The sequence below is a fragment of the Poecilia reticulata genome, linkage group LG9 (assembly GCF_000633615.1).
Source record: "Poecilia reticulata strain Guanapo linkage group LG9, Guppy_female_1.0+MT, whole genome shotgun sequence".
NCBI classification, from domain to species: Eukaryota; Metazoa; Chordata; class Actinopteri; order Cyprinodontiformes; family Poeciliidae; genus Poecilia; species Poecilia reticulata.
In genome coordinates this window covers 8,773,563-8,792,067 of record NC_024339.1, presented here as the reverse complement: position 1 = coordinate 8,792,067, position 18,505 = coordinate 8,773,563, and the positions used below count along the sequence as shown (strand labels likewise).

Below are 18,505 nucleotides of genomic sequence, written 5' to 3'. Positions count from 1 at the left end.
GGATGGATGGATGGATGGATGGATGGATGGATGGATGGATGGATGGATGGATGGATGGATGGATGGATGGATGGATGGATGGATGGATGGATGGAATCTCTTATATCTGAAAGTTATTTGTAAGTTAGTTTTGTCTTTTTCAATTGTACTAAGGTATTTGGACTAGTAACTAGATACAAATACTTGGTAATATTTTGTGTTTTTCCAGTTTAACATATAATAGTCTTGAATTTCTATTATGAATAAACACAAAGTGCCTTTATAGCCAATATAAGCTGCCAGAAGTGAAGCAACATCTTCTTCCTCTTCCACATTCAGTTTTTTAATGTCTGTTACACAACAGACTGGGACTTTCTGGAGTTAAAGTCTATCATCATCATCATCATTATACAGAAAAACAAAGATAATTAGAAGATATATCAGGCATCCTCCATTTTAACAAGGCTTAATATTTCATGTTCAAGAAAGAAGATCAAGACAAAGAAATGCAGCCAGTGTCGAGAAAAGTCGAGATCATCCCACTTCCCCATGCTGGAGATTTTAGTTCAATAGTAACAATAAATAAAGTTACCTTTAAAATTGACTAAACAGGTGACATCAGGACCCAACAGTAGACTCAGACGGTAATTAAACTAATCTGGTTGTTATTGAGTCCTGCAAACTTTGCTTCCTCTTTCACTTCGGCGATACGGTTTTCTTCGTTTTCAGCCTCTTTACAGATTGGAAAGGGAAAGATTTGCATTGGAAACAGAAAATAAAAATTATTTTTTAAGCCTCACATTAACACATTTTGTTGGATGATAAAACATCCAAAAAAATATTGCAATAAGTGATAATAATGTCATTTTGATACCATTTTCAAGTGGGATAATAATACTAGCATAACCTCTCAAAGATAAAAACAAACAAACTATAATTTCTAAAGAACATTCAACACTGGAACTGGAAAACTTTTTAAATATCCAATTTGACCCGTCACAATGAGGCGATAAATTATCCCAGGAGTTGTTGCAATAACCGATAATATTGTTGTTATGCGATTAATTGATTTATTGCTTTATGCAACAGGCCTAGTTTTTCCTTAATTGCTGCTCCGAGTTGTGACGCTTCCTGGACTCCAAACCTGCTCTTCAAGTCTGTATTCTCAGAAAGTTGCTATCACATTTTATTGCGCTGTGAGTCCAGAGTAGCTGTGGACTCAGAAAAACATAAAAACGGAGAGAAGCCACTGAGCAGTCAGACTGGATCTGCTGCCACCAGCAGGAAATGACAACTTCATCAGCCAGAAAATGAGAATGACGAGCCGACAAATTATAAATAGTGCAACATTCCCACATGCAAGAACGCATGAACTCACTCCACTCATCATCGGCTTCATCAGCTGACTGAGCAGAAAAACAACCTGGACGTCTGAGGTCAGGCACAGCAACAAACATCAAGCAGGAAACCAAAGAATACAGAATAAACAGTATAAAAAAGGTTCGTAATTACTCTCACCATGCAACAAATTCACTTTTTTTAAGTTTCACCGCAAAGGAGGAGTTTAAAACTCTTTAAATTGTGAATTAAATTGACAGAATCATTGATAGCTTCAGAGAAGTAGGCTGGTTATGACAAATAGTCTTGTGATAAATAATAATATTGTTGTTTTGAGACCATTTTCAAATTAATATACACATAAACTTTAAATTCTAATACAAACCGGATTCCAAAAAAGTTGGGACACTGAACAAATTGTGAATAAAAACTGAATGCAATGATGTGGAGATGGCAAATGTCATCTCCACATCTTTCTATTACGAATATTTTATTCGTAATAGAACATAGATGGCAGATCAAAAGTTTAATCTGAGTAAATGTAACATTTTAAAGGACAAATATGTTGATTCAAAATTTCACAGTGTCTACAAATCCCAAAAAAGTTGGGACAAGTAGCAATCAGTGGCTGGAAAAAGGAAATTGAACATATAACAAACAGCTGGAAGACCAATTAACACTCATTAGGTCAACTGACGACATGATTGGGTATAAAAAGAGCTTCTTAGTGTCAGTGTCTCTCTGAAGCCAAGATGGTCAGAGGATCACCAATTCCACCATTGTTGCACAGAAAGATAGTGCAGCAATACCAGAATGGTGTTACCCAGCGTAAAATAGCAAAGACTTTTAGGTTATCATCATCAACCGAGCATAACATCATCAAAAGATTCAGAGAATCTGAAACAATCGCTGTTCGAAAGGGTCAAGGCATCTACTGGATGCTCGTGATCTCCGAGCCCTTAAACGTCACTGCACCTCAAAAAGGAATGCCACTGTCAAGGAAATAACAGCCTGGGCTCAGGAATACTTCCAGAAAGCATCGTCAGTGAACACAATCCACCGGGCCATCCGCCGCTGCAGCTGAAACTCTACAGAGCAAAGAGGAAGCTATTTCTAAGCTCCACAAGCTCAGCCGTTTGCACTGGGCCAGGAGTCATTCAAAATGGAGTGAGGCAAAATGGACGACTGTTCTGTGGTCAGATGAGTCACGATTTGAAGTTCTTTATGGAACACTGGGACGCCATGTCATCCGGACCAGAGAGGACAAGGATAACCCAAGTTGTTATCAACGCTCCGTTCAGAAGCTGCATCACTGATGCTATGGGGTTTCATGAGTGCTGGTGGCCTGGGCAGCTTGCATGTCTGGAAAGGCTCCATTAATGCAGAGAACTATGTTCAGGTTCTAGAACAACATATCTAGACGTCATCTCTTTCAGGGAAGACCCTGCATTTTTCAACAACATGATGGCAGACCACATTCTGCAGCAATCACAACATCATGGCTACGTAGGAGAAGAATCCGGGTCCTGAAATGACCAGCCTGCAGTCCAGATCTTTACCTATAGAGAACATTTCGCGCATCATAAAGAGGAAGGTGCCACAAAGAAGGCCCAAGACGATTGAACAGTTAGAGGCCTGATGGGAGAGCAGTCCTATTTCTAAACTGGAGAAACTGGTCTCCTCTGTCCCCAGACGTCTGTTGAGTGTTGGAAGAAGAAGGGGAGACGCCACACAGTGGTAAAAATGGCCTTGCCCCAACTTTTTTGGGGATTTGTTGACGTCATGAAATTTTGAAACAACATATTTTTCCCTTTATACATTCTTTCAGTTTAAACTTTTGATCTGTGATTTGTGATCTATTGTGAATAAAATATTAGATGTTGGCACCTCCACATCACTGCATTCAGTTTTATTCACAATTTGTTTAGTGTCCCAACTTTTTTGGAATCCGGTTTGTAAACATTTAACACTGGAACATTTTAAATATCCAAAATAATCAAACAAAACAACAGAAACAACAAATAAGATGAATTATGAAGTCGATCTCAACAAAGCACCAAATTGAAAACTTTATCATCCAATTTCTGGTAGAAAGAGCAAGAAAACAATAAACGATGTAGATGGAAATTATTAATCTTGTTTTATCATGCGATTAATTACTTTATTGTGACAGGCAACATTGATTTTAAAAATTAGTAGATCATTTCACTTATAACAAAACTCAACATTTTTCTCATGTTATAAGTGAAATAATCTGCCAGTGTCACTAGAACAATAGTTATTTACTTAAAAGAAGCTCCTATTTCTTGCTGAAAAGTTACTTAGAAGTGAGTTTTGCCTTAGAGCACTGAGGCATTTGGAAACTAGGCCAAAATACTTTTTGTGTTTTTGCCTAAAAGTATTCCTCCAGTTTTAATTGCATTCTGCAGGAACAAGAATAACCAGCTTGTGGTCACAACTCTCTTTCTGCAGCTGCAGCTTAAACTCACTTATAAACGTCTCTCTGTTCCTAAAGGGCAGATTCACAAAATTAGCTAAAAAGAGTCAGCGCGGAGATATTTCTCATCCTTTTGTTTGACTAAAACTCTGTGGCATATCAGAGGGAATTCCTGAAGGTGTCCATCATGTAAACGAGAGCAGAGCCTCCCAGCTGCAGACGAGGTCTCCTCCTGCATCGGGTTTCACCTCAGCTCACTGAACTTCAAGTCTTCTAAATCTCAGCTACAGCCGTGCCAACACTGAGACTAAGAATCAATTAAACAGGCTGGAGAGGAGATTCGCACGGCTTTACTTTAACGTAATAATAGTGCGCTAATCTTCACTTAAAACTGTTTAAGTGCTGTCAGTGTTCTTGGTAAATTAATTACATTAAGTTTGTTGCAGCATTTTGCTTTTATGATCTGATTGCTCAAAAAACAAAATGACCAAAAGTCAAGCAATTAAACCTCCACGACTGAATAACTACAGATGGGAATAAATACAGATAATGAAACAAGATGCAAATTTTCCCTCAGTCTTAATTCTTAGTCCTAGTAAATGGAAGCGGCCCAAATTTTACAACAGTGTATTATAGGGATGGTAACATGAGTAAATGCCAAAGAACTCATGAAATGGAGTTTAAAAAGATTAAAATTTGCTAGAAAAACATCAGAAATTTTGAGATTAATCTTAGACATTTTTGAGAAAAAACAAGAGAATTTCTGTTTGAAATGTCAAAAATATGCTAGAAAAAATTTCCACATTTTCTGAAAAGTTTCTGAGGTTGGTCTCAAAATGTCTGAGTGTTTTTTCTAGCAAATTCATCTTTTCAAATGCAGAAATTTCCTTGTTATTTCTAGAAAATCTCAAAGATTTTTTGCCAGAAATGTATTCGTCTTTTGTTTCTATCTATGATGGCCCAAATATGTCAACATTAACACAAAGTAACTGCATTTTATCATATTTTCAAGTGTATTTATAGTTATTGATCTCACTGGAAAAACTTTGGAAAAAATAGTGACAACAGCAATTCCGACAATTTCAAACATTAATTGGAATTTGTTGTGAAAACAACAAACAACATTATGGGAAATTTAAAAAATTCCCATAATGATAAGAAATTTATCACAATAAATTATAAATGATGTGACAAATGCCCACACCAAGGTGCATGTTTACATTCACATTAAAATGAGAAGGACAAAAACAAAAAGGAAAAAAATATTTATCTTGCACCTAACATTTTCCATTTAAGAAAATTAAAGTCGGTCATTAAAGAAAAAAATCTCATCCTAAAAATTGGGCCACGTTTGTACCATTCTACACTGCAAAAACAAAATCCTGCCAAGAATTTTTGGTCTAGAGCAAATGTCTTAGTACACTTGAAATAAGACAAAACTCACACTTTTCAGCAAGATGTAAGAGCTTATTTTAAGTAAATAACTACTTAATATTGACATTATAAAGGTACGAGACCCATGGGCAGATTATTTCACTTCCAACAAGTCATTTCTTCCATTTTATAAGTGAAATAATCTGCCACTGGAACTGGAATGACTGACTGAAAACCAGATCATGTTTCTTGCTGAAAAGTTACCTGTAAGTTAGTTTTATCTCATTTTAAGTGAACTAAGATATTTGAACTAGAAATTAGACCAAAGCTACTTGGTAAGATTTTGTGGTTTTGCAGTGTAACAGTTGGGAGCCACACTTTGGACGCCTCTAATAATTGTTAACATAAAGTTACTTTACCTTTAAAGAACAGAAACCCAGAAACCTCCTGACTCCCTGCTGTCGCCTCCACCAAACTGATCAGCCTCCGTCCTCTGAGGATTTCACGTTTCTCATCTTGATTTATATTCACATGCAGGGCGGAGCAGCTGATTCATCAGCCCAAACCTGAGACCCTAATTACTGCTTCCCCCATTTCTCAGCCTGTCCCACCTGCAAACCCATCATTAGATGAGACAGTGGTGTTTGTGGGCATGATGTCAGCTCATTGTCTACGTCCTGCACACAGCAACTCCTGTCCAGCTGAAAATTAAAGGTTTTAGAAATGACTGCCGCTTAGTGAAGCGCTCACTTTTACCCCGAGGCCGGCTCTGAGGTCAGTAAACCAGGTAATGGCAGCCGCTGAATATCCACTGAATATCCAATTCTTCAGCTACTTTAAAAGGGGGACCGGGAGAAGTACGGAGGCACCAACATGAAAATTTCGTCTGATTTCTAGCAAATCTTCACCTCTCAAATATCCAATATTAATATTTATATTTTGGCTGATAAACGATATTTGCCGATATATTTCTCAACCGTTTTGACATCTTTGGAAATAAAAATTACAAGAATCAAATGATAACAATGTGGAAATAAATACCAGTTGTTGATTTCAACCTAGTTTTAGTTGTCGCCCCGATACCGATACGTTAAAAAATGTCTAATATCGGTTGATACCGATGTCAGTACTGATGTCTTGTGCATTTCTAATTTAAAGATACAATTTCTACAGTGGCCAACATGTGCAAATCGATATATGTGAAGCAAACACACATGAATGATGCAAAACCAAAACTAATGCGAACAAAAAATGTTCCAATGATAGAAATTAGAAGCAAAAGAGAAAATGTTACAAATAGCAAACAAAAAACTGCCATTGGCTTAAAGAACAACATAATCAGAGCAGCAATTAAGCCAAAACTTTTTAAAAAACAATCATTTTGCATTTAAGATGAAAAACCTTCTTCATCTGTTAATGATGAAGAACTCCTTAAGTGGGTCAGTTTTAGCTTCTCCTGATTCACAGTCTAAAGAAAGGCACCTTTTGCAACCAGTTATTATCCAAAAAAATGATTAACAGATTAGTGGACAGTGTTTTTTAACTACTGATGCATCCTTTGAAACAAATGATAAAGCATACACCAAAGAATACTAAAAGAAAAAGGCTTGAGTGGTTAAATAAAAGAATGTGCAGAATGTGCCAATTTGTTTATCCACTTAATCGGCAGAATAATCAATTAATAAAACGATCATTAGATGCAGCCCTAACATGCAATGATCTAAATATAGTACTGGCATCCAGAGTTTGCAGAGCAGTAAAAACTTTGACGCTTCTCTGCCCGGATTTATAATCATGCGGCCAGACAGAGATTTAAGGAGCGGCAAAAGCAAATGAGATGGATTAGGAGTGTTTGCTACCTACTTATAGTTTTATCCCGGTCATTTTACTGTGAAATATCATCTTTGATATTAAGCAGTTAGCATGTCATGGCAGTCATGAACCTGTACAGCGAGGTCTGTCACAATAACTAATGTTGCTGGATGATAAATGATATTATTGCACGAACACGTTCTCAAAGATCATTAAACTTTAAATTCTAATTTACTTTTAACCATAGAACAGGAAGGGATTTTAAATATCCAAAATAATTTAAAAAACAACTGAAACGATACATAAAATGAATTATTGCCTCTCTGTAAAAAAACCTGTCTCAAAATAAAAGTGCTAATTGAGACCAAAGCACCAAGCTGAAGACCTTTATCATCCAGTTTTTGGTAGACAGAGAGGGAAAAAAAATAGAAAATAGTTTTAATTTAACACGGGTTAATTGATTTAGGCCTATACAGCAGCATTGTTCTGTCAGAACCCTCTTTTGATTTGTAGGGAGACTGACTGCTACTGGAGATCCAGCACCACCATCTTCAACCACTCTGAAGATATTCTGATTATACGAGTTAGTTACTAAATTTCATATTTCTTTGGGATAAATCAAACATATTTACCGTAAATTAAATCATAATTTATACTGTGTATTTTTAATTTTTTTCTTTTCTGCTAAATGTCATCCTGCTTTGACTAACTGTAACTCTACTTACCGTTTTTGTTTATAGCAATTACTTTTTAAAACAGCCCGCTTTTCTTCTTCTGTTATCCAAATTCAGCTAAACAATGTAATTTATAAATATATTATTCATAAGAAAAAAGCATCAGAGCGCGTGACTGGTAGATCTGTACGTACTTTTAATCTGAAAACACTTTTCAGCAAAAAACATCGATAGTAGAATAGAAGTAAAAGATACTTTGTTATGATAGCTCTAAATCAACACATCTGGTTTAGCTACTGTCGTATATTTTATACTTTAGGCGGGTATGTTATGTCTGCCTTGTTAGCATATAATAAAAATCGTCTCAAGTCAGTAATAAGCTTGAATCAGGGTCGTCGGCGCCGGTTAGCCTTGAATCTGATAGTTAGCTTACCCGGTGGTGATGATGGGAGAGAGCAGGCTTTGACGTCAGCTCCGCTCAACCGCAGCGTCCACGCCAAACATCCACAGTCACATTAGAGACACAAAAACCACGTCCAGTGGGGGTAAACCTCGTCTGCTTTCATTCATTTATCTCGCTCTCTCTCTCCTGACCTCCGATTCATGACCAAACACAACAGGACAGGAGGATGTCCTGATAGGTTCAGTTTCCGTGGTGACGTCGATAGTTTTCTGCCGGATGAATTTTGGTGACTGTGTCGCCACCAAGCGGTTGAAATACGACATTACAATAACTATATATTAGTGCAGAACTGGGGTGTCCAAACTTTTGGTCACGCGGGACAAAATTATAAAGTCAAAAGTACTCGTGGCCCAAATTTTTTTAATATAAAACTACATAAATTCACTTACCAATAATAAACTCAACATACAATAAATCAATTGTTATTTTTATTTTTTATACTTTGTTTTTTATTGTTTGTTTGAATGAGAGCTACACACTGCCACATAATTTCCCTTTGGGATCAATAAATTATCTGTCCACTTAAACAAGCAAAGAATTAGGGTTTCGTTTAATAAAATTTACGTTTAAGCCACTTTAGATTTTTTTAAAAATTAAGAGTTTTCCAGGTTATTAAAAGAAAGACACCCAGTTTGCTCAAATAAAAAAAAGAACTAAAGAAAAATATTCCACCTATTCTCAGCGGGATTGGGTCTTTAAAAATATGTACTGTATCAAGCTAAATTTAATAAGTTAAATGAAAGCAGTTAATAAATCTGGTCCTATTCACTATGAAAATAAAGAGAAAGTAAGAAAAATTGTTGTTAAAAGACAAATACTTCATGTTGTGCTTAATATTTCCATTTGTAGAAATTTTTTATGTGTCTAATTTTTAAAATGTTAAATTTAGCTTCAATGCTACTTTTAGCCCTCACATTTCACAGCAAGTAATTGTTGTTTTGGGCTTTATGTGACTTTATGGTTAAACAAATGCTATGCAGTGCTATGTGTTTGTTTAAAATTATTTTTGATTCATTTGGGGTTGTGTTGCATGTTTTGCAGATTTTTTTTGTTGTTGAGGCTGGGGTTGCCACCCATGACGATGCTCACCCATGGTGATGGAAAACACCTGTGTAAGCTCATGAAAGCCAGAATGGGGACCTAAAAAGAGCAGGTCATGAGAGGATGAAGAAAGAGGAAGGATCGGACAGAGGACCGGGCAGAGGGACGCAGCCGGCAGTGGCCAGGAGGAAACCAATCTGCTGAGTGGCAAGAGCTGAGCTGGGCTGAGAAGCGAATCTGATTGAGTTTGCATTTTCTGCCTCATGGAGCTCAAACAAGGTCCCAACAGCCCACACATCCACACTGGGTTCCCTGGTGTGGCAGGGAAATGCATATACTAAGATTCTGTCCATGTTTAAGTCTCAGGGAATGGCTGGGTAGACGACGTGGCAGGGGTTCTACAAATGACCTTTTTATGAGTCAGAGCGACAAAGATGAAAAGAAAAATAAATATTAAATGGTCCTATTGATCATATTAATTTCATAATTTGTATATTATATACCTATGTACTATATTTGAAAATTATTTGAATTTTATATTTCTAATTATTTTATATCTGTAAGTATTTGAACAGTTTTCCTCCTTTAATACAAAGTAAATATAAATATGTCAACAAATTTGCTTATTTTTACTAAATTGCACATCATTTGCATGTTCAATTTACATATTATCACCGTACAATAATATTAAAGAGAGCTCCAAAACAGTGCAACCAATGTAAGATTTTTTTATGAAATATAAACACACACACATAGATACTTATACAAAATCACTATATGTATATAATGTGTTTGCCCCATTTTGATGGTGTCAGCATGTTACATCTATTCGCGGCTGGCCGCGGCGCCCAAAGCGAGAACCATACTCCGAGCCACGTCCACCAGGCAAACGCCAAACCCCGGTATTTGGAACAGGAAGTGTGTGGATGGCGCATGCGTGATACGAAATATACAACGACAAAATTATATTAACTTGTTTTACAAAATTTTACACGGAATACGTTTAAAAATATTTGTTAATTAAGTAATATACATTTTATATGAACGAAAAAGAATATTTGGAAAATAATCAACAACTTCCGATGACGTAGTGTCGTGAGGCGGAAGTTGTTTTAATCGCGGAAGTGAAGTGGTACAGTAGTGCTGTTGTTGAAGCTGACTATAGAAATCACATTTGGGATTCTTTACAACGTTCACGGTTTATTTATTTATTTTTGCTTTATGTAGGTTTCTGAGAGGCTCTCGTTCTCGGGTAGACCAGGTAAGAATGAAAACAATACCATTTGTTTTTCTAAGTGTTTATTTTCTGATCAAACCGTTGATAAAGTTGACGTTAGCTAAGTTAGCATAGCTAACGCGATGTCTTTCGGAAACATTGATCACCTTCTCCTCAGGGACACGGATCAATAGAAGGACCGGGTATACACGGCTGAAACGTATATTTATGCCACCCGTGTTGTTGTCATTGCGCCAACATTTTTCCAGAAGAGGTGAAGGGAAGGAGAGTGGGGGTGGAAAAATGATTGAATTTTGTTCTGGAAAGTTGTTTAACTAACCAAGCTTTATTTTGACCATATATGTTAACTTTCTCGATTTTTCTCTTTAATTATCTTTGATTTTTTAATTTGATTGTTGTNAAATTTGTGTTTGGATTAAAACCATTTATGATCCGCAATTCACATTTAATGAAGACTAACACCGCCTTTTGTGAAAGGAACAGAAGCGCGTTGTTTCAGTTATAATTTTATTTCAACTTGCATTTTTTGGTGTTTGTTTTTAAATCTAACAGTTCTTTATTTTAAACTACTTCATAGTGCAAGTATGCCAATATAAATTGTGTAAACAAGCCCAATGAAATTAGACTAGATAAAACGGTATCAATGTTAAATTCATGATCCCATTTAATTTTAAGTATTTAAAATGATGATTGGTTTCCTGATTTGATGAAAATCACAGGACAGCAGATGAGAGTTTTATTTACACAAAAATATATTGTCCTTAAGCTCATGTTAACCTTGATATCCCACACGTATGAATAATGTTAATAAAGTAGGAAACACTGACAATGAAATTAGCTAATAGGTAATGTTACTATACACACTTTTGCTTTTGTTCATTTAATTATTATAGATCAAACTAATTAAAATCAACACCCAGTTTCTCTGAACATAGATCAGACCAGTAAATAAAACATTTTAATAGAAAAATACTGACAGTTCAGCAGACAGTCATTGATTCTCTCCACAAGGAGAGAAAGTCACAAGAGGTCATTGCTAAAACAGTGGGCTGTGTCCAAGACTTACGATGGAAAGTTGAGTGGAAGGAAAAAAGTATGATGTAATAATAGCTTGTCAGGTATTCATAAACTTTGGTCTGCTGCCACTCCTAGTTAATCTCACCAGACTAAGTCTGGACTAAGGGACAAAAGAACTGAAGTGTTGCTCAATGGTCAAATGGTCTCTTTTTAGATGAAAATGTAAAATATTCATTTGGAAAAGGCACAGGATTTACGTCTCTTGAGGGTTAATTGTGAAGTTTCCACTTTGGTGAAGACTTGAGAGCCATGCCATCTGCTGGTCCGCTGTGTTTTATTATGTCCAAAATAAACACAACCATCTATCAGGAAGTGTTGGAGCTTGCCCCTGCTGAGAAACATAATGGTTATGAATTTTCCAGGAGGTCTTGGCACCTGTCCACACTTCCTTAATTTTATGAACATGGTATAACTGTGTTTGACTTGGTCTGACCCAAACCCTGTAGAGAACCTTTGGAGTCTTGTCAAGGATGAGGAAAATCAGGATAGAAGTGGATATGTGGTCCCCACCAAAAGCCACTTCAGTTTACCGTTTTTGAGGTGGAAAATTAGTGATAATACTCCAACCTTAAGTGTTGTGGCCACTTTTCTTGAATTTTGTAAATCATAAGTTCTGCCAATTTAGTTTTTCTTTGAGCTGTTGGAATATACTTGCATTAGTTTAGAACCAAAATCTGTAATTAATATAGTCAATGGTTTGTTTAACAGGTGGTTTGTTTCTTGAACACACGTTTTGAACTTGTAACATCAGATTAAGTCAACATTAACTTTCATCTAATTTGTGAAAGATTTGTAGTTATTGTTTTGTCCATATTTTTATGGAAAAAGCTACATATAATTTTTTTAAACAATCAAGTCAGAAGTGTGTTCAAGACACTAACTACCTGTTCCCAGCCCCTCGGCCTTTTCAATAAAACTTTGGTTTTGGATCTTAGAAAGCTGCGACGCTAAGTCTGAGCTCAAACTTATAGCAGCTTCTTGTCTTTAGTTCTCGTTTGTGAGCTTAGGTGAGAGCTGGAACGTCAACAGACCAGAAACTTGATCTAAGAATTCATCACTCTGGTAGAAAATATCAAAACACTTTAACTCTTCCCCACCTTGAGGCGACATTTCAACCCTAACCTGGAGGGAATAGTCCACCCACTTCTGTCTGCCGCAGTACAAGCCAAAAATGGTGAAAACATATGTTTAGTAATACAAAGAATGCTTTTAATGGTGCTCTACTGCTCCTTTTATCTCTGCCACACCCTCTTCATCTAAACCGTTTACAACTAACTGTCCCTTCGTCCAGTTGGGAGTATGAAAGCTGCGCCTACTGACGGACGATCCATGATGACTGATTCATGATGTAATGATTCTTAGTCAAGGTGGAGAAGGTGTGATCTCACATCCGTCTTTTATTCCAAGCAAATTTACATAACAGGATTACCGTTTTTGATCTTCAGATACAAAAAAAGAAATTCCTAACTGAGGTTAGGCATTTCGTTGGTAAGATGTGTAAAACGTTTAAAAATGAGTTGTTACTGTAGCATTAGCTGACCATGACATTAAAACAAAAAGCAACCAAGTGTAACTTTTATTGGTCTTAAAGAAAAATTAAATGTTGTAAGTCATATTTTACTAGTTTCTTCAAAGAATTGTAATAAATGTTGATGGCTGTGGGAGGAAAGGATCTCCTGTATCAGTCTGTATTACAGCGGGTCTGATGAAGACGTTGAAAGTCAAAATTATAGATAGTTTGATCTAAAACACATACAAAAATAACAATTGTACAGTCAATCAACAACTGCAATCAAGATTTAAAACAAAATCAAATAGAAATAATAAGAACTGTATAGATCAAAAGGTGTAGATTGAAGGTATTCAGTTTATATTCTTATCCTTACGTTTTCATTACAATCAAAACTTTTCCACTCCTCACTGCTTTAGTGTTGCAAATATTAACACAATACACAGAATCAATAATTAAATCCAGACGAGAAAAAAAGAAACAAGACACAAATTAAAGAAGTAAGTAACTCACCATCATGAAGGTTTCAACCAGATTCTAGTTTTCAATCATTTTATGTTTTAATTCCCTTTTAAACTGTTGTTATTAATTAGTTTGAGATCCTAGCAACAGAGATACACATACTTTTTAAAGTATGTAGTAAATTTCCCTCCTAGCTCATATTTTCCATCCTTTTCCTTAAATTATTTCTGAATATTTTTATGGAGCATGTTATTTTTTGCTTTGTATGTTATTTGTGCGGTCTTAAATTTTACTAACTCGGCAAACTCTTAATACTCCCCATTGTCTAAAAAAAACATTGGTGTGGCGGTTTACTACCCTTAAAGCTTTTGTTTTTGCAGAATATAAATAGGTTGGGGGTTGGTTCAACAGTTATTTCCCCAAATCTCTACACAATATGACAAAGGGAATAGTAAAAGGGAGTTGTATGAAGTACATAATGTACTGTAGGTCCAGTTTTACCCCATCATTTACATGAGGTTTCCAACTACAGTATTGGTCAATATTTCCATATACCCTATCCAGCCTAATGTGTATGACTTTGTCTCTCATAATCATGACTTTAAAATGACTTCTTGTTGGGCTTTTATTTTTTGTTTTGTGGTGGATATGAGCTTCCTTGTTCCAACTGAAGCAGCACTTCTGCTAAACATGAATGTCTTGCATGAATGAGCAACCATTTAATCACTAAGACAGCAACGTCATGATGACTAAAGTGTTGGAAAATCGACAGCCAGACTTGCAGTATTCACTGCAAGACAAAAGTGCAGAGTGTTTTCTAAAACGGTCAACAAAGGGTCAGATAACCTGATTTTTAAGAAAAGAAGTAACAAAATATATTCATAAATTTACTGTTTTGTTTTACTTTTATTTTTAAGCAAGGATTTTATTTCAGATTTGACTAATTCTCAAAACCTCGTCAGGCATAGCTATTAGGGATGCAAGTTATCAATTACTGATCTAATCTAATGATTAATTGATAAGCGGCCATTTTCTTAGAAACATGAGTTTTCTTTTGTATCAAAGAGGGTCATCCATTTTGCATATCATTAAGGGCTAATATGTTGAATGTTTTATTTTAAGCTCATCATTAAATTTGAACATAATTTATTTTGTGTCAGTTGTATTACATACTGACTGAATAAACTGAAAATTCTGGATTTCCCTCATTGTTAAACTGAGACATATTTAAAAATATAACCAAACACCTCTTGGATTGCTGAATAGAAAAATAAAAGATGAAATTTATATATATATATAAAAACACGTATCTGGTGAAACTTAAGGGGCTTGTTGAGTGTTTATATTTCAAAACAGAACCGCTTTAAGTCCATTTTACATCGCATACTGGACTTCTTTTGGATCGTTTCTCTTTACCGTTCTGTTGTGGCCGCCATCTTTGTTTCTCCATCAACTGGCTCCGGTTCAGGACGACCGGCGGCGCCCTCTTCTGCTACACTAAAAGACAGTCTAATTAATCGATTGGAACTAATTTTAGTTTAACAAACCATTAATCGTAAGTTGATATGAACCAGCGCTATCAGTGCATACTTGTGTCAAGCAGCTGCCCTGTTTCTCCAGTCTGTCAGGTTGAGCCGACATGGCGGATCACACGGACGTCAGCTTGTCGCCGGAAGAGCGAGTCCGCGCTCTGACCAAAAGGGGCAGCTCGGTGGAAGTCAACGACGACGTCCCGCCGCGACGCTACTTCCGCTCCGGCATGGAGATGATCCGAATGGCCCACATCTACACCGAAGAGGGAAACATCGAACACGCCTTCGTACTTTATAATAAATATATTACGTGAGCTTTTTTTTATATATATATATAATTAAGTCCAAGACTTGTCACATAGACCACATTCAGCAATCGCCATAATTTTGTTGGTTGTTTTATATTTAAAAATAAAGATGTTAACCCGATTCTTCTGTCTATTTTAAGGCTTTTTATTGAAAAACTTCCCAAACATCGGGATTACAAGACGGCAAACATCCCAGAGAAAAAGGACACAGTTAAGGTGCCCAAAGAGTTTGGTGTTTTGCCATTTATCTGTTTGTGTCTTTTTTATTTATTTTTTATTTTTTTGTGGAAAACTCACAGCTTAACTTTGTGGTTCCTCAACAGAAACTCAAAGATGTGGCGTTTCCTCAAGCAGAGGTTCTCAAACAGGCTCTTTTAAAAAGATTTGAACATGAATATGCGCAGTATCTGGTCAAAAAGGTAAGACGAAGCACCGATCTACCACAAAAGTGTTAATTCCTCTGAAACTTGGTTTTACATTTTTATCAGTTTATTTGTATAGCATATTTTAATAAATGGGGTAATTGGAAGTGTGTTATATTATCAGAATGGAAATATAACCACAAACGAGCAACAACTTTACATCCAGTGGCAAAATGAGGGAAAATGACACCAAGTTAAAAGATAACTACTCTTTAAGATGTTATAGTTATTATGAATCAAATGGAAAATGAATCTGACTGGGGCAGACTGGGAACGTACCAGTTAGAGGCAGTCTACTGGAAAACAAATGGGGTTTTAACCTTGATATAAGAAACTCAGTGTTTCTGCAATTTTTAAGTTTTCTGTAATTTTGTGCCAGATTAGAGGAACATAAAAACTGACTTGTCATCCAGTTTTTGGTAGAAACAGTGAGAGAAAACAGAAAAAACAATAAATAAAGCAAATGGAAATTATTGAGCTCGTAGCATGCAATTCATTGATTTACTGCTTATTTGTCTTAACTGCTCTAAGTAGGGGTGGGCATTTATTGCATTCTTTATTGTGATTAATTTCTTATTATAATAAGAATCTTGATTAATCGTTGTCACAATAAATTCCAATTAATGGTGTTTAAAAACAAAACCGTCCTCATCATCAGGTTTCATAGTTGTAGTGACCATTTGTCCCAAAACTTAAATTCAAAAATCACCTCAAAACTCGAAGGTGATCAAAACAAAAGTGAATCCAACTCAAATAGTCACCTGATGCACCGTGGATTCTGGTTTACGCAGCACAAAAGATCAAAAAGTCAACATGCAGTTTTTTGGTTTTATTTTGCAATTCAGGCAAAAGGTTACAGGCTTCTGCTCCTATTCCTGTATCTGTTCTCTGACTGGGAATCGATGTGACTGATAGGTTGGTAAAAAACCTTATGACCACCCACGTGCATAATAAGCTACCTAAAACCCACCTATTTATACCGTGAAATACCCACATCCCAACCTGAAATTAATTAACTAATTAAGTGAATTCCTAATCAAAGAACTTATTTTAAACAGCAAATTAAACGAAATTCTAATTATAAATTAACTAGAAAATAAACAAATAAAAATAAACTAAACAATTTAAATTCTAAGATTTAACCAAAAGAAAAAAGGGGAAAATAGCTCCTACAATAGTTTTACCATTTTCTCCACTGTGTGTTGAATACATACCAATACACTTGAAAATTCAGTTACTCTGAGCAGTTTGGTGAGGTAAATCACACTGGTGTCCTTAAGAAACAAATTACAAATGGGAATGTTTTTCAGGAGGTGTTTGTGGGGCTAATAATTGCTGTGACACACAGCCACCTAAGAAGATACAGTAAATTACTCTTGTGTCACTTTTATTCTTATCACAATAATACATAAAAATGTCGTGATAAACCGTTTAAGTCCATATCGCCCACCAAGAGCTCTGAGTGTGATGTTCTTTCAGCAAATGGCCTTTTGGAGAGTCTGCATACTCCAGTTAATGATTACTAAATTAGTTAAGGATTTTTTTAAAAATAGATCAGTTGTAACAATTGTGATTAATACTGATTATTCGATTAGTTAAATAATCAGTTACTGAAATAATCCTCAACTAATTCAGTCAACTAATCATGATTAATTAGGATTTTAATAATCAGTTAATTAGGATTAATCGGGATTAATCATGATTAATCATGATTAATTGATTATTGAAATAATGCTGAACTTATTTAGTACTCAATCATTAACTGGAGTATACAGACACAAAAAAAGGCAATTTTTGAGTCTGTTTAGTCAGACTCAATGTGTACATTAATCACGATTAATCATTAATCAGATTAATCAAATAAATCAGCTCAGCACTACAAACTATGAGACCAGACCTTTCACTCAGCTGTGGTCCGTCATACCTGCAGAAAGCGGAGGAGGAGACCCTGGCGCTGGAGCAGTCCAGGCAGCGTGCGCTGGACGCCGAGCGGGAACGCGTCGCCGTAATGCAGCGGCGGCAGCGGGAGCAGGAGCAGTTCAGTGCCTTCGAGGAGATGATCCGTCGCCAGGAGCTGGAGAAGGAGCGTCAGCGAGTGCTTCTGGAGTTCGCCACGCCGTCCGCGCCTCCCGCCGACACGCCCCTCATTCCTGGCATCCAGGGCCCGCCGTTGGTGTCCCCCACCATCCCGTTGAGCCCCAGCGATTTCGGCGCCAACGACTATCAGCACCATCAGCCCGCTGCTACGCCGGGCACGCCCGCGGCCGGACCGCCCAGCTTTGACCGCTCGCTCAAACCCGGGTCTCTGGTCAGCCCCGGGAACAACAGTGAGTTAATCATTTCTTTTCCCCAAGCTTCTTTAGTTTCTGTTTAAACTAAAGATGCTCTGATCCGATATTATTATCTGTAGAGGTCCTGACATCTACAGGACATCTACAGATTGACATCTGTAGATGGGACAACTACTGACATTGAAAAAAATTATAGAACGAGCTTCACGACAAGAGGGTTTCATATAGGTAAATTGTCCCAGAAGTTATTGTGATTAACAATAATGTTCTTTGGAGACCATTTTTAAGTAATACAATGAAAGGAAAAATAGTGCAAGAACACATTCTCAAAGACCAATAAACTTTAAATCCTAATGTTCTTTTAACACTGGAACTGGAAGACATTTTAAATATCCAAAATAAATGGATATTTAACAACAGCAAATAAAACTAGAAAATTCCTGCAGAAATTTTAAAGGGGCATGCCAAAGTGTGCCCGTCGGCTTGGACGCAGCGCTTTGATGCTAAAAATTAGCATTAATGCTAAAGAAAGCTGCAACGTAGTCAAT

At 36.4% G+C, this 18,505-nt stretch overlaps 2 protein-coding genes across 7 annotated transcripts in view; one reads left to right on the top strand and one right to left on the bottom strand.

The window, feature by feature from the left end:
- slc39a14 (solute carrier family 39 member 14) overlaps window positions 1-15,080 on the bottom strand; it is a 36,252-nt gene extending 21,172 nt beyond the window's left edge. For 3 of the 5 annotated variants that reach the window (XM_008417714.2, XM_008417711.2, XM_008417716.2), the window contains exon 1: window positions 8,048-8,264. The gene's annotated coding sequence lies outside the window, so the exon portion shown is untranslated. Of the gene's footprint in view, window positions 1-8,047; window positions 8,265-14,820; window positions 14,902-14,994 lie in introns of those variants that run through there. The other 2 variants (XM_008417712.1, XM_008417713.2) reach the window with 2 other exon arrangements.
- On the top strand, window positions 10,242-18,246 carry LOC103469790 (STAM-binding protein-like A). 2 transcript variants are annotated; one of them, XM_008417717.2, is made up of 5 exons: window positions 10,242-10,379; window positions 15,025-15,246; window positions 15,385-15,460; window positions 15,568-15,663; window positions 17,597-18,245. In XM_008417717.2, the coding sequence occupies exons 2-5, from the start codon at window positions 15,044-15,046 to the stop codon at window positions 18,038-18,040; spliced, it is 819 nt and encodes a 272-aa protein (XP_008415939.1). In that variant the 5' UTR covers window positions 10,242-10,379; window positions 15,025-15,043; the 3' UTR covers window positions 18,041-18,245. The 2 variants fall into 2 exon arrangements, with proteins under 2 accessions (XP_008415939.1, XP_008415940.1); XM_008417718.2 differs by lacking the exon at window positions 10,242-10,379 and adding an exon at window positions 11,824-12,606 and having other exon boundaries at window positions 17,597-18,246.
- The last annotated feature ends 259 nt before the right edge of the window (window positions 18,247-18,505 follow it).

Coding starts and splice junctions, on each gene's coding strand:
- LOC103469790 (XM_008417718.2), top strand. CDS start 15,044: ATGGCGGATCACACGGACGTCAGCTTGTCGCCGGAAGAGCGAGTCCGC. Junction 15,461..15,567: donor AGAAAAAGGACACAGTTAAG/GTGCCCAAAGAG, acceptor GTTCCTCAACAG/AAACTCAAAGATGTGGCGTT. Junction 15,664..17,596: donor CGCAGTATCTGGTCAAAAAG/GTAAGACGAAGC, acceptor TCATACCTGCAG/AAAGCGGAGGAGGAGACCCT.